Source organism: Copadichromis virginalis, linkage group LG5 (genome assembly GCF_057382275.1).
Source record: "Copadichromis virginalis isolate Kocher_CV1m ecotype Utaka linkage group LG5, C_Virginalis_male_GT1.1, whole genome shotgun sequence".
NCBI lineage: Eukaryota > Metazoa > Chordata > Actinopteri > Cichliformes > Cichlidae > Copadichromis > Copadichromis virginalis.
This window is the reverse complement of record NC_140622.1, coordinates 32,146,291-32,160,289: the sequence shown is the minus strand read 5'-3', so window position 1 is coordinate 32,160,289 and position 13,999 is coordinate 32,146,291. Positions and strand designations below refer to the sequence as shown.

The window sequence follows — 13,999 nt, the reverse complement described above, 5'->3', positions numbered from 1 at the left end:
GAGAGGTAGGCCGGCAGCGCATGGGAAGAATCCAGTGTTGTTTTTTTATTGTAATGTGCAAGATTGGAGAATCTCTAGATACAGCAGAAGTATAGTTATTGGGAAAAATCCTGTAAAGCACAAAACATTTCAAATTTCCTCTTGACCGTTGCACAACCAAGATTTATCCGACCCCCTGTTCATTTCAAAGCCCAGTAGGGGTATTAAATCATTCCCAAATACATGGCCACTTATCTAAACAAGACATTTCATTGAGTTTTCTTTAATCTAGCTACAAAACCTTCTAAAACTATTTTTTTCTGTGCTAACACTCAATGCAATAGCCTCTTGGATGAAAGAAACCACATCAGTAAAACTGCACAAGAGCTTTGTTGGAAGACCAACAGCATTCACAGTGCAATTGATTTTGCACAAGAGCTGTGTAAGGGGACACATTGCACGCACAACAAACCCAGAATAAACTGTATGTGACATAAAAAGTGCTCAAGGCAATACAGTGAAAGGGAAAGGATTGGAAAAAGGAAACAGAGGTGGTGATTAAGTCGAAAATGCGCCTTCATGGATAAATAAACAGATTACTGTACTCGAGAGTCTTGTTTCTGCTTTTGCCACTGGATGACAGAATGCACCGATGAACCAAAGACAGGAAGATCTCCTGTACTACAGCATGGTCAGATTGCATAATAGGCAAAAGTCTGGGCAGAGCAAGACAAGGGTTAGAGGAAAGAGGTTAGGGAGATAAAGAAGAACTGTGCTGCTCCCTGCTGGGCAGGGTCTGGCCAATTTTATTTCTTTCTATGTTGAATGTGCACGTTGTGAAGTCTTGATACCCAGTCGTGATGTCCAGAATTAGAAAAAGAAGACTTACTGCATTAAAAATGGTAGGATATAGAGCTATAAAACAGTTCTAAAGCTAATGCTTTTTCAGTCCCAATAGTAACCTTCATCCTTACAAAGCAACTTCATTAACTCGTAGGCGGGAATCTTTCCTGAATGATCACTGACGATTGTTTCCACAACAGACAGATGGAAAATTGTATTAACGTAACGTTGTTTTAACAGTTTGCTTCACTGTTCAACATAAACTTCAGGTGACCCAAGTGAGAATCCTTTTCTCTGCTTACATAAGCCGTAATACTTAGTACTTAGCCAATAGAGTAAGAAGCAAACACTGATGATGTGTCTGAGCGCCTGACTTAAAACATTGTCATTGCATTTCATTGTATTACATCATCCCGTTTAAAAAGAAATGACTTCGTAATCCTTTCTGTTTGTGTTAGACTGCTGCATGCCTTTGTGAATGTGTGTGTTTGTGTGTGCTTACGTAGTGCAATCTTGGCCAAGTGCAGACGGTTGACCCATGAGATCTTACTAAGGGGGTTAGGAGTGTTGAAGACCACCATGAAACTGACAGGACGCCCTGACCTGGTGGAGAAAACAAATGCACAAAAAAAAACACACAGACTCAGCTTCAGATGGATGCAGACATCATATGGCATCGAAAGGCATTATTAAGCAATAGCAGAAACACTTTTTGGGTATTATTTCTTTTATTTTTATTATATTTGTGCAATTTGGTGGCATTTGGGTGGAGTTTGCATGTTCCTGTCTAGCCTGCATGGGTTCTCTCCAAGTACTCTTGCTTTCTCCAACAGTCAAAGACATGCTGGTTAGGTTAATCAGTTGTTCTAAATTGACAGTAGGAGTGAATGATTGTCTGTTTCTCTGTTAGATCTGTGGCATACACCCTATTTAAGCTGTGGAGGCGTAGATATGTTCCATGCCCCACTGCAACCCTGACTTGGATAAAAAGATAAAAGAATGAATGGATGGATTTTGTCTGTGTTGTTGGGATCATTTTAAGTGGTATACAACAAAGTAGACCTGACATCACTGTGACATCAAAACAGAAGGCTACAAATTCAAATTCACATTAATGTGAAAGCATGAAGCTTAAACCAGAATGAGGAAAACAGGGGAAAAAACAGCATGCTTAACAGGTCTCATTTCACTGAACTGAAAATTGCATCAGTGTTACTGGTGCAGTAAAACAACTAAATAAACATATAAATGCAAAGGCGTTCTTGATCCCCAAAACAAAACAGCAGGGAGGATTCAACCAATGGAGCTCTAAAAGCAGAGGAATCACACTCTAACTGTTGCATGTAATCACTCCTTTCTGTGCGCTACCAAGCAGTAATGACCTTAACCAAACAAAACAAACTGCGGCCATGCATTAGTTTATAACTGGCTGAGAAATGCCAAAAAAAGGGGTTTCAAATGTGTTTAAATTGTGAACTAAACTAATCAAAAAGTCTGCTTTAACACATAATTAAAGTGACAAGCTGGTGAACTTGTTTTAGATTTACCTCTTTTTATTTATCGTTATTAATACATTGTATGCACTACAAGGCTGATACCTTTAAGGCACACGAAAGACAGCAAAAGCACATTTTTGACATATTCTCGAGATGTTCTATATAAAAGCAGAAAGCAGAACAATACGCTCAGAGAAACAGCACCAACAGAGCACCAAAAGAAATTTTTCATTTCATGGGACTTTAAGTTTAATACAACAAGATTTTTTATGTCATAACAGCTGCTTGCCTGCTTGTAGCTTTACAGCAGTTCAGTCCAGTAAGCTGGGGCTTTATAATTTCAGCCTGTACGTCAACATTCAGTTTAGCTTGTGATGATCACACAGCGTGGTCCTGCTAAATCGCTTATAGGTAGCCTCCAGTGTTCAAAATGCCACTAATGCATGGGCTTCAATGGCACAACCAGCACAGGCTCTTTTGAAAGAAACTCAGAAACAGTGGGAGACCAGATAGTGTGTGAAAGGAATAGAGGAACAAAATGACTGGTAGAACGAAGGATTATTATACTTGACATACTGAGAAATTTGGAAATACATGTTCATTTTAAATTAATATAATTTCAGTCAGCATGTAACAGCTTTCTTAGTTTTTCTTTAAAAAAAAAACAAGATTTTAATCTCTCAATCTAAAAGGAAGACAAGTTTATGAATACCATACTTAAAAGAAACTTTTCTTGTCACTCTAATAGCAGAATCATTTTCTGCTATTAGAGTGACAAGAAAAGTTTCTTTTAACTCTTTTCTAGCCTTAATGTGACAAAGATATTAGTAGATTTCTTACAAGGAGTGCAGACAGGGAATGAGTGATTTGGGCATTTCTTTATCCTCAAAATACACAATATGCTGGCAAACCATAAGACAAACTTAGTCATTAATTAATGAAGGTGCTCAAAAGTTGAATAAATGGAAAGGGAATAATTTACCAGAGGAAACAAATGCCCTGAACAACACTAGCTACTCTGTTTATGTGTAGTTCCATTATGAACTCATAACTTGAAGTTAAACAAAGCTGAAAAATGACCTACATCCTTATATCCCATTAATATAGTTTGCTTATGGCCTTTATACAAATTTGCATTTTGCCTCCAATGCTTTATGGTAATATTGGTTATCAGTATCTACATGTATTTACAGGTTGTTTCTTCAAGGTAGGCAGCACGTAGAATTAGAAAGGTTATTTCGTAAAGTCCTTTTAAAATTACATGAGTTTAAAATATGTATGATATGAAAGGGGAAAAAATGCTAACTTTTAAATTGGATAAAAATTCAAAAAAGTAAAAAACAAAACAATTAAAACAACAGTGCAGACAGTAACCAACAACTGAAAATGTTCAACATTCTCCCATATTTTCTGAATATGTGCATATTTTCAGATTTAGGAAACAAACTGACAAGTGAGCAACAGAAAACAGAAAATTATTCGTGATAAATAGCACAAAGGAGTTACTACAATTTGAATTCAGAACAATCTGAATTTTATCAATGCAAACTGCAGTGAAAACATGTGAAGACAAAATATTTTACTTGCACTGACTCCTCCCTAACGCACAGCCAACCACCCTAAATTTGCCAGCTGTTAACACTGTCAATAGCCTTAAAGCCAGCTGGTGTTGTGTCTCCTTTATCCCCTCTGGTCAATTTCTTTTTCTCTGTAGTCCTGGGTTGCAAACAAAAAAACATGTGCGGTGAACAAATAAACGTCAGTCAAATTGTTATGGGCTGAGCCTTCCTGGCTGCTTGAGCTTAAAGCACTCAAATGCTTTATATACTATGCATGGTTGCCATGCGCTTGAGCACCATTGTGCTATATCAGATAGAAATTTTACCTTTCACTAACGTCTGGGATCACACAAACACATGTGTGCTGACTCAGCAGTAAACAGTAAATGATAAAAGTTGAGGGTAATTGTTTGAAAGCAATAGTCTAACTGCATTATACTGCAGTCTATATTAAACTGTTAGCTAGTGCCTGAATGTTGTTACATAAAAAAAAAAAAAAACAATTTGGTGCATTAAAATTCACCTGAACGCAGGAAATCTCGACAGGTCTCGACACCCCAAGATTCTCAGCTTAATGTGTTCCTTCCTGGTGCTGAAACAAGACCTATGCCTGTGACACTGAGCGTGTCTTATGTAAAAGCTTTAAGCGGGTTTTCCCACCCAATAGAAAACACTCCAAGTGATTACCAAACCAGGTATCAAAATGGGTCGTGAAATGCAAGGTCTCTCCCAGAGCAAAATGTTTTAAAGTAGATTTTCTGTTTGAATGCCATTACTTAAAGGTTGTGTAAAGTGCTAGAAACACAAAACTCAGGTAATAGACGCCTGTAATAGACGCCTGTCTAAACACTTAGTCTCTTCAAGCATCCCCTTTTGTCAGGCTTTTTGTCAGCTTGAGACCACTAGTCATGCATGTGTTGATTTTTCACTCTCTTTTCAGTCAAATACAATAACCTCTAAATTCCTAGCAGTCTAAAACAAGACTGGCAAAGATTGCCCCGAGTTAACAATGACTCATTGTTAGTCAGTGTCTAACTACAGACAGACGGTGGTGTGGTGTCTGGCTTTATTGGAAGTGCAAGTAAATTGTCTAGCCAAGGATGGGACATCTTTTTAGAGCGCTAAGCAACTTTCCAAAATAATGCTTTACCTTCAGTCACCTGTACAGCTATTCTGCAGTGATTCTGAGGCAATGAAAGGAAAAAAAAAGTGCAAGGGAATGCAGAAAAAGGGGTGGGGAGGGGCTAGGGTCTCAGGCACACATAAGAAAGACAATTTCACACTCAGGAATCATTAGAAGGCAATTGAGTGGAGAGCAGTGCGTAGTCGGATATTATGCTTCTGTCATACCTGCCACTGCCCGCCACAAGTTAATTTTAATTTCATAGAGGAAGGATTAAAACGTCAGAGAGAGACACACACGTATAGTGAGAGAGAGAGATTGAAGACAGGAACAGAATAAAGTAACTAAGATCTCAAACTTCCTTGACATGTTGAAAAAGTGGACCTTTCACAAAGAGGTGTAATTCATACAATTTGCTGCTTAAATATAGGAAAGGCAATTTGCCCAAGACAGAAGGGTAGACAGGGTGTGATGAGAATACAACTACTCTCTTGGCTACATTCCTTAGGTAACACTTCATGCCCACACGGCATCAAACATGCTAAACTGAGCGCAGTCTCCATTCCTCCCTCCTGCCCTCTGATTGACAGCCGCAGTGCAGGTGTGGTGCATTGCCAGAATGGAGAACTAGACTCGGGCATGCTGGCAGAGGCGAGATGAGAAAGGCTGAGAGGTAAAGAGAGAAAAGGGAAGGGGAGGGAAACAGAGAGAGGGCAAAGCGGGGCAAGGGAGCGGAGAGAGGCGCTCGCCCAATGGATTTATGAGAGCAGGTCAGTGCCGAAGCACACGTGTGATACTAATGCACAAGGACGGGACAGATGTAGGATTGAGTGCTGAGTGGCAGCCTGTCATGCACCCATCCTTCAGTTCACCCCGTCCTCCAGAGAATCAAAGAGAAAGTTTGTTCTGCAAAAAGTGAGATAACTAAGGGAAGCATTCAGATGTAGTTCTGGTATGACTTGATGGAACTTCAGGAGAGATACACTTAAAGTGCGTCAGGATCGAATCTGATTTATAGAGGCGTTTCATGATAATGTGCAAAATCATGTTTGGCTTTTGGTGATGCAGGTTGCAACTTCCAGAGCGCCTAAAATCTGAATGAATGCTCAAACCGCCACAGCAGCAGTCGTGATACTTAAATGTTTGTGAATCCAGTACCAGCACAGCCCTCCTGCAGATGACACAATAAAAACAGACACGGACAGCATACACTGTGGTTTTATCTGCGATACTGTTGATCGCAAGTAAATATCTGCTTGTCGGTATTAATACAAGTCTCAAGTCAGCCTGCAATCCTTGTAGTGGAAATCTCTCTGCTACACAAAAGAATTATACTTAGAGGACATGGTTAAAATTAATTTAATTTCATCTTAATTGGTTGCCTCGGTGTTTACAGTTAAAGTAGTTAACAGGGTGAGGTGACCTTATTATATGATTTATTCCACAGCTTAAGGCTACATTTAAAATAAGCAGTGTTGGATGTGAAGTGGGTTTTTTCCCCCACTTTCTCTAGCTATATGGAATTATTCATTTAAAGATTTCTGTGAGCTTGGCAGAGTTGTTGTTAGTACAAGTTATTTTTCTTTGCATTATGAAAAGTTAATGTTAACTCACAAGAATCATATCTTTATAACTATGAAGGGGAGAACAGACAGCTGAGTGGGCCGTCCACTATCTCATTGATGTTACTGTCAGGCGCTGGAGATATAAATAAAGGTTTAGAGCAACATTTGACATCTAAATTGAGTGGTATCTAGTAATTAAAATTCATGGTGTAAAGGTTAGAAGCATTTATACAAAAAAAAAAATCAATACATAACAAAAAGCTATTTATGAATATGTTCTTGTGGAAACAGGTTCAGATAATATAAGATACCTCTTCAGTTAATGAGAGCATACTCCTCCAGCAGCCCTGACTGCTCGAGCAGTGAGTAAAATGTTTCCACTTAAAGCTGACCATGGAAAACGTGTCTTAGGTGCCCCTCAGCTCCAGCCTCACTACAAACGATAACTAGCACATAGTAGAGAACGGTGGTTATTCTTTGCCACATACTTGTGCGAATGTGGGTACTGTACATGTGGGAATAAGAAGGGAGAAAAAGAAACAAAAGAGCAACCTGTCCCTGGATAAAAGTGGCTATAAATAGAAGAACAGCGCAGGTAGGTGCAAAGGTGGAGTGCCTTTCACATAAGTATGTATTCACATGTATGTTACAGATGTTATACTAACACTGCCATCTTCAGAAATTTGGGACAAGTGTCTCCCGCTGCCCTGGATGCTTTCCAGTACTTAGGCCGGTGGCCAGGATCCTCACTCTGTTGTGTGCTTTTACTCATCAGCCTGATGATTTGCCTCACCTGCCAACCTCAGTATATATATGTCTCATTGTTCCAGATAACTAAATGGTAACTAAATCACAGAAGTGCCGACACAAGATCCCTTCTCTTCAGTCCAGCTGTGCTTAATTAAAAGAGTCATCCTGTTATTTAGTTACTCCGCTGCCCTTCCCTGCAAACAATTCAGTTAGTTTTCTGCCTGTTCAAGCGGCAGATTTGCTTGTCGTTAATTATCAATTTCTACTAAAAGAGTAATGTAAAGTTCAATTCTATTTTAGTCCCCTTTTATTTGTGTGACAGACAACATCTGAGAGTTGGACAAAGCATGAATAACTTTAATCTAAAGCTAAAAAAGTAGTCCAAGTAAGAAACCTTTTCCTGAAACTAGGGCTTCCGGTACTAATATCAAGTCATGCCTTCTGTATGTTTCTTGTTAGACACGTGGAACAATCAAAGAAAAACCTCTGTTGTCCAGATGCAAAGATAAGACTTTCAGTCAGAATGCACTAGAAATCAGTCATCTGACTGCGAGCTGAAGTACTTCCACCTGCCTTGCAGGCATTCGGCACATAAAAGCTTCCGTTAAATAAAAAAAGGAAGAAAAAAATGTTTCTCTGCTACTGCTCTTTTGTGTATGCTGTTCTGGTGGTGTAAGTGGATGAAGCAACAAACACATTTGGTTAAACTATGAAATTTGAACTCTGTATCTATCGCTTGCCAGTATGGTCCATGAATCTATGCCTGTGGTTGCTCCTGCAGACGCAGTAAAAGAGGATGTTAATGAACTGCTGTCACACGTAGGCTGGTGCCTTTGAGGCAGCAGTCGGGATTCTCTCCACGTACTCGTCTGTTTGCAGTGTGGAGGCTGTGATGTGCTGCCTGACTGCAGAGAGTCGCCTGCGGCCAGACAGGAGGGGACCAACTCAGTACAGGGGGTCCCTGCTGCGGTCCCACTCTCTCACCAGCAGAGCAAAGGCTTAGCTCTGCGTGCGAGAGTGTGTATCTATGTTTCTGCCCCATAATGTGTGTGCCTCATCGTGTGAAATACATGCTTGCTCTTTTTGCAGTTGCATTTGTCAGTGGGAAGTATATGTGAATACATGTAACATACAGGTGCTGGAAGCAGTGTGATGCTTATGAATCATACTAGTCACAAAATGGAAAAAAGACAGTTAGGAAGGAGCTGTGTGTGTGTGTGTGTGTGTGTGTGTGTGTGTGTGTGTGTGTGTGTGTGTGTGTGTGTGTGTGTGTGTGTGTGTGCGCGCGTGTGTGTGCATTTCTAAGAAACACAGACTGTGAACCAGAAATTGTGAACCATATTAGTCACAAAACAAAAAAGGACAGTCAGGAAAAAAACAATGTGTGCGCGTGTGTGTGCGCATGTGTGTTTGAGAGAAATAGAGCCAGTCTGTCCACTGCTCTCCCCTACAATCTGCTGCTATTGCACCCTGGGTAGTGTCAGAATGGCTCGGGTACCCGCTGTGCCACCTGTCACCCCAGCCCCGAGGCTCACTGCCGGTCCAGCCACCCAGCACTGAGGCCCAGCCCGAATTAGATTGCTATCACACAACCAGAATTGGCTCTTTTTCCCTACAGGAGAGTTCTCTCTTTCAGCTGACATTGTTATCTTTTACGTCACCACAAAAACTCCAAGTATGATTTCAACACGAGTCTTGCTCTACAGTATTGAATTTTTAAGTACAAATATACAGCTTGGACATATGTCGGGGTGGGGAATCTCCTTGTCAGTTCAGTTGCTAATGACATTATCAGAGGAACTCAGCAAATAGGGTACCCCTTAAAGGGGAATTCGGGGACTCTCTTGTAAGCGTGGCATCTGGCTCCACCAAACATCTGAGTAAGCAGATTGGCCCTGCAGGCCTGGTGTGACAGCCGATGAGGAAGCTAGGAGATGTGGGAGAAGTGATCTGCACAGCTCCGCTGCTCAAGCTGTCACTTTAGCTTGGTTTGGCACAGTTAGATTCTCTCTGGCTCTGAAGCATTAGGCCCACTCTTCTGACTGCCGCTGCCCTGCCGGCACCAAGCCAAATCTTTCATGGGGGAGGTCGCTCATCACTCTCACTCTTTCTTTCTTCCTCTCCTCCCCCTGCTTAGTATGTCTCAGCAGGGCTCTGGCTTCTTTATCGCAATCTTTCTCTTTTTGTCTTCCCTTGCCTCTTTCTTATCCTATTCCCAGCAGAAGCCACAAAATGGAATCCATTATAATCTGCCATTATTTGCTATTTTCCAGTTCTTGTTCCAGCACTCTAAGCTACTCATATGCTCTCTCCTTGCCGTCTTTGTTGGTCTCTAAGTAGGTGTTCAGTCATTCATTAGTCAATCCACCCACCAGGATGCACCTCAACATGTAACACTAGCACTTCTGTGCAAGGTAACCTTCTGTGCATTGTATGCAGCTTTGTATTTTAACCTAAGACAATAAAAAAAAATCAAATGTTTTTTTGTTTTTGGACTATTGAAGAAAACATGCCTGAAAGTTCATAGTATTGCATTTTACAAATTTTCTGTGACTTAATAAAACTAAATAAAAGAACTATAAGACTACAACATTTATATTAGGAAATCCAATTATAGGACCGAATATCTTGCATTTCAAGACACTATAAACACACCGTAAATGTAGATAGATATTACCGGGCAATTCATCAAAATTACACATTAGGGGCCGAGAGTTAAGTAAAGGCCAAAGCAAAAAACGTTTCTCATTATACGCTCGAAAAAGAAAATTTTGTGGAGACAATTCATTATTCAATCCAAGCACTGAATAAAATGAATTATTTGAGTTGGGTAATTACGCAGTCACGACAGAACAAACTGTTCCCACCTCTGATTTGCAAAAGGTCAAGGTGCCTGTTGGCCCACGGTTCTAAGAGCATGTATGTCACCACAATTCCTGTTGCTTTTACCCATTCCTATTTTTCTTCCAGTATTTTCTGCCTCTGTCACATTAACAAATATAAAAATATATGAATTTAGGCATTTAAAAAAATACCATAAATAAAAAGTCAATGTTAAAAAAAATAAATGCCAAAAACATTTGTTTCAACATTTACTCGTGACCATTTGCTGCAAATATAAATGAATTCAAGTGTTCCTGAGATGCTGTGTTCTTGAAACAGGAGATTAACCTCTGAATTCTAAAATCTAATCAAATGAGTCCAAGTGAATTTTTGTGCCAAAGCTGTAAATGTTTCCTCAAGGCACTTAAGAAATGTTGTGAGATGTATCAACATATGCACAAATGTACCCAAAAACAGAAAGCTTCCAGCCACAGCTTTTGCCAGCTGGAACTGTAACTGACTGTATATAAAAGATGGATGTACCCACTGTGAAATCAGCGACCGGTTTGTGGACAGCCATTAGAAAAGCCCTAGAGCAGTAATCAGCTTATGCTAGTAATGGAATGGAATGGCTGTAACACAACTCTAAAAAGTTGTGAGCAAAAGGCTGGAAAAGTAAATGGTACTAAAAAGAAACAGCTGGAGGAACATTTTGCAACTAATTAAGCTAATTGGCAACAGGTCAGCAATGTGACTGGGTATAAAAAAAAGAGCCTCAAAGAGGTTTACCATTCTGCAAAAAACTGCCCTGTCAGAATAAAATTTCCCAGTGCAAAGACTTTGAATTTCTTATCATCATAATAATACATAATATCAACACAAAATGGAGAGTGACTGGAGAAATCTCTGTGTGCAAGGGACAAGGTCAAAACTCAGTATTGGATGCTCATAACCTTTGGGCCCTTGGACAGCACTGCATTAAAATAGACTTGACTTTGTCGTGTCAATCACTGCATGGACTCATTTCCAGAAATCAGCGTCTGTAAACACAGATTGCAATGCCATCCACACATGTAAGGTAAAGCTATACCATGCAAAGAAGAAGCCATATGTGACCGTGATCCAGAAACGCTGCTGTCTTCTCTGAGCCAAGACTCGTTTAAATTGAAAGAGGCAAAGTGGAAAACGGAAAACTGTAAATTCTTTTTTTGAAAAAATGTAAGCCATGTTCTTCAGACTAAAGAGAAGAAAGACCACCCAGCTTGTTATCAGAGCAAAATAACAAATCCTGACTGTATGGACTTGTGCATACGGAAATGGCACCATTAATACAGAAAGGTGTATATATAGAGTTTTTAGACCAACCTTGAATATTTCAGTAAGACAATACTGTCCCGCATACTACACCTATTACAACAACAAGGCTTAGGAATGAAAGAGTCTGAGTCCTGAACTGACCTTTCTGCAGTCCAGACTTTGACAAATAAAAACATTTGATAACACGGAACAGAAAAAAAACAAAGAGCAAAGAAAACCAAGGAGCAGCTAGAATCCTCTATCCGACAATAAGGGGACAACATTATTCTCCCACAAATCAAGCAACTGGTCTCCTCAGTTTCCAGATGTTTCTGGAACGTTTTTTGAATTTTTCTGCCATTTTTTATCTTTTAGATTTTTGTCAGTTTAAAACACAATATCTGTAACTTATTACATTCTGTATTGATTTGCAAGTTACACAACGTTCCAACATTTTTTTTAAATTGTGGTTGTAGATTTTTGTGTTTTTAAGCACCACTTTTCTCACTCTCACAACAGAGACAAAATAGCACTCACCAAGTGCCAAAAACCAAATAAGTCACAACTTTAAGCCTTTATATAATTTAAATGGTTGAAATATATGTTGTATGCCAGTTATATAAAAAAATAAGTAAATCATAAAGACCAAAAAGGTCTTTTCAATTAGATTTTAAACATGTTTATTTCTACTAAAATGTTGGAATTTTTAAATGACTCAAGCTCAAGTGTCCAATTGAGGAACTGCAGTTTTTTTGCGTTGCGCATGGGCTTCATCTATCAGCCTCGGCGGCTGCTTGGCATGGAAAAGTAAAAATGTTGCAAAGCATAGGGAGCATGGATTCTAGCCGAGCATAAGCCTAATTCTCCACGGTGATAGAACATGCACAGTAATATAATAACTAATTAATATAATCATTGGTTATAAAACGCTCATCACTGGGTGTTATCGTTTAGTGGTTTATGTGACTGCCAGGTTGTGTCAGTGTTTGGTAATTTCATCATTTGAACATTTAAACCATTTACCAAAAAACACTTTTGAACTACTGTTAATGGTGTTTTGTTTTGTTTTTACTCTTCATGTCATATACACTTAAACAGTACATTTTACTTGGATCCACATTTGTATGTGAAATACTACTCACTTGTCTGGCCTGCCAGGCACCTGCAGGCGTAAGCGACATTTGTTAGCACTCTGGATCTGTTCTTCTTTGATGCGGATAAGCCTCTGCAGAGCCAGACACCAGTCCTGGGCCACAGTGGTGTTGAGGTTCTTTGACAGAAAAACACACAGTTAAAAATTGTTTCTCAGTTCTAGCGTACACTAGGTCATCTAGCACAGACCCAAGTGCACCGAGCACAGGTGTATACTATAGATGTACTTGATACTGTTGCACACAAACTGAGAAACTGCCACACATCCATTTGAGAAAAAAAAACTGCAGTAGGTGATTTGAGGCAATGTGCTTCAAATAACATATTGAACAAGCATTTTTATCTTATCAAGCGAAATTCTGAATTGACTTCAGTACCAGTATCCATTTTACAGTAAAACATAGACCCTCAAGTCAAACAGAATCAAATCAATTTTCTGAAGTCAATGAGCTGTGCAGAGATATTCTGTCTATTTGTTCAGCGGACAATATTAGAACTCTGTGGAAAGTGAATGTCATTTAGTGCAAGGCGAATATCACTCTTCCTGAGGACATTATGCTCATTAAGTGCAGGGAGGCAAAGGTGCCACCATTAGCCTGAGAGGTTCTTTGGTGATTGCTGGAGTATACCTCCCCGGAGGTGTTACTGTATGCAGTGTATGGCACTGTTAATGTGACAGTGCTGCACTACTGTGCCCTGATTTAAACTCTGCAGGAGGGGTACTGACAGCTTCTTTTGCAACATAACAAATCTGACACTCCTTTAATATATGAGAGGTGCATCTCATTCTCACAGTTGTGCTACTATTGATAATTAGACGAATTTGAAACCAGTGATCCGAGAAGCATATTATACATCTCATTGTTCATACTTAAAACATCTTGAAGCCTTTTGCAATATCTTTTACAGGAACAGAAACAGACTCTCCAAACGGTCTTTTCACTATCCAAATGTGATCACTGAGTTTACACTGAGTTCAGAGATTTAATTTAACTGAGCATACTTCATTGTTGTCTTTGCTACCTCTGTGAATCTTCAGTGTGTTCTCAAGGCTTAGAAGGTATTGTCAGTTTACAGAACACATTCCATACTTCAACCATTTCCATTCCATGCCTTGAGATAACGCATTTATGAATAATTTGTGATGCTGAAAGCGGTTTCTGAGAGGAGAACAGCATGCCTCAAGGTCAGTGCAAATTTTTTTCTTCTTTTTCTATAGTTGACAATTAAGTTCTCTAAGCAAACTCTGAGAGATTTAGCCTTTGCAGCCATATGACAAACGACACACTGTGACTTTTGTGGTTTGGCCCGTAGAGTCAGCTGGACTGACAAAGCCAATGTCCAGTGCCTTGTCTTTCAGCTAATTTTGCTGTACTACAAATGTTCTGGGATACACACTTCCCTGTGAGACAC

General features: G+C 39.6%; 1 protein-coding gene across 3 annotated transcripts in view; it reads right to left on the bottom strand.

Annotated features, from left to right (window-relative positions):
- Positions 1–13,999, bottom strand: part of arhgef10la (Rho guanine nucleotide exchange factor (GEF) 10-like a) — a 117,512-nt gene that overhangs the window by 56,128 nt on the left and 47,385 nt on the right. For all 3 annotated transcript variants that reach the window (XM_085457373.1, XM_085457375.1, XM_085457374.1), the window contains 2 exons: positions 12,577–12,704; positions 1,325–1,425 (listed from right to left, as the gene is read on the bottom strand). In XM_085457373.1, coding sequence (XP_085313499.1) covers positions 1,325–1,425; positions 12,577–12,704 — 229 coding nt within the window. The remainder of the gene's footprint in view (positions 1–1,324; positions 1,426–12,576; positions 12,705–13,999) is intronic.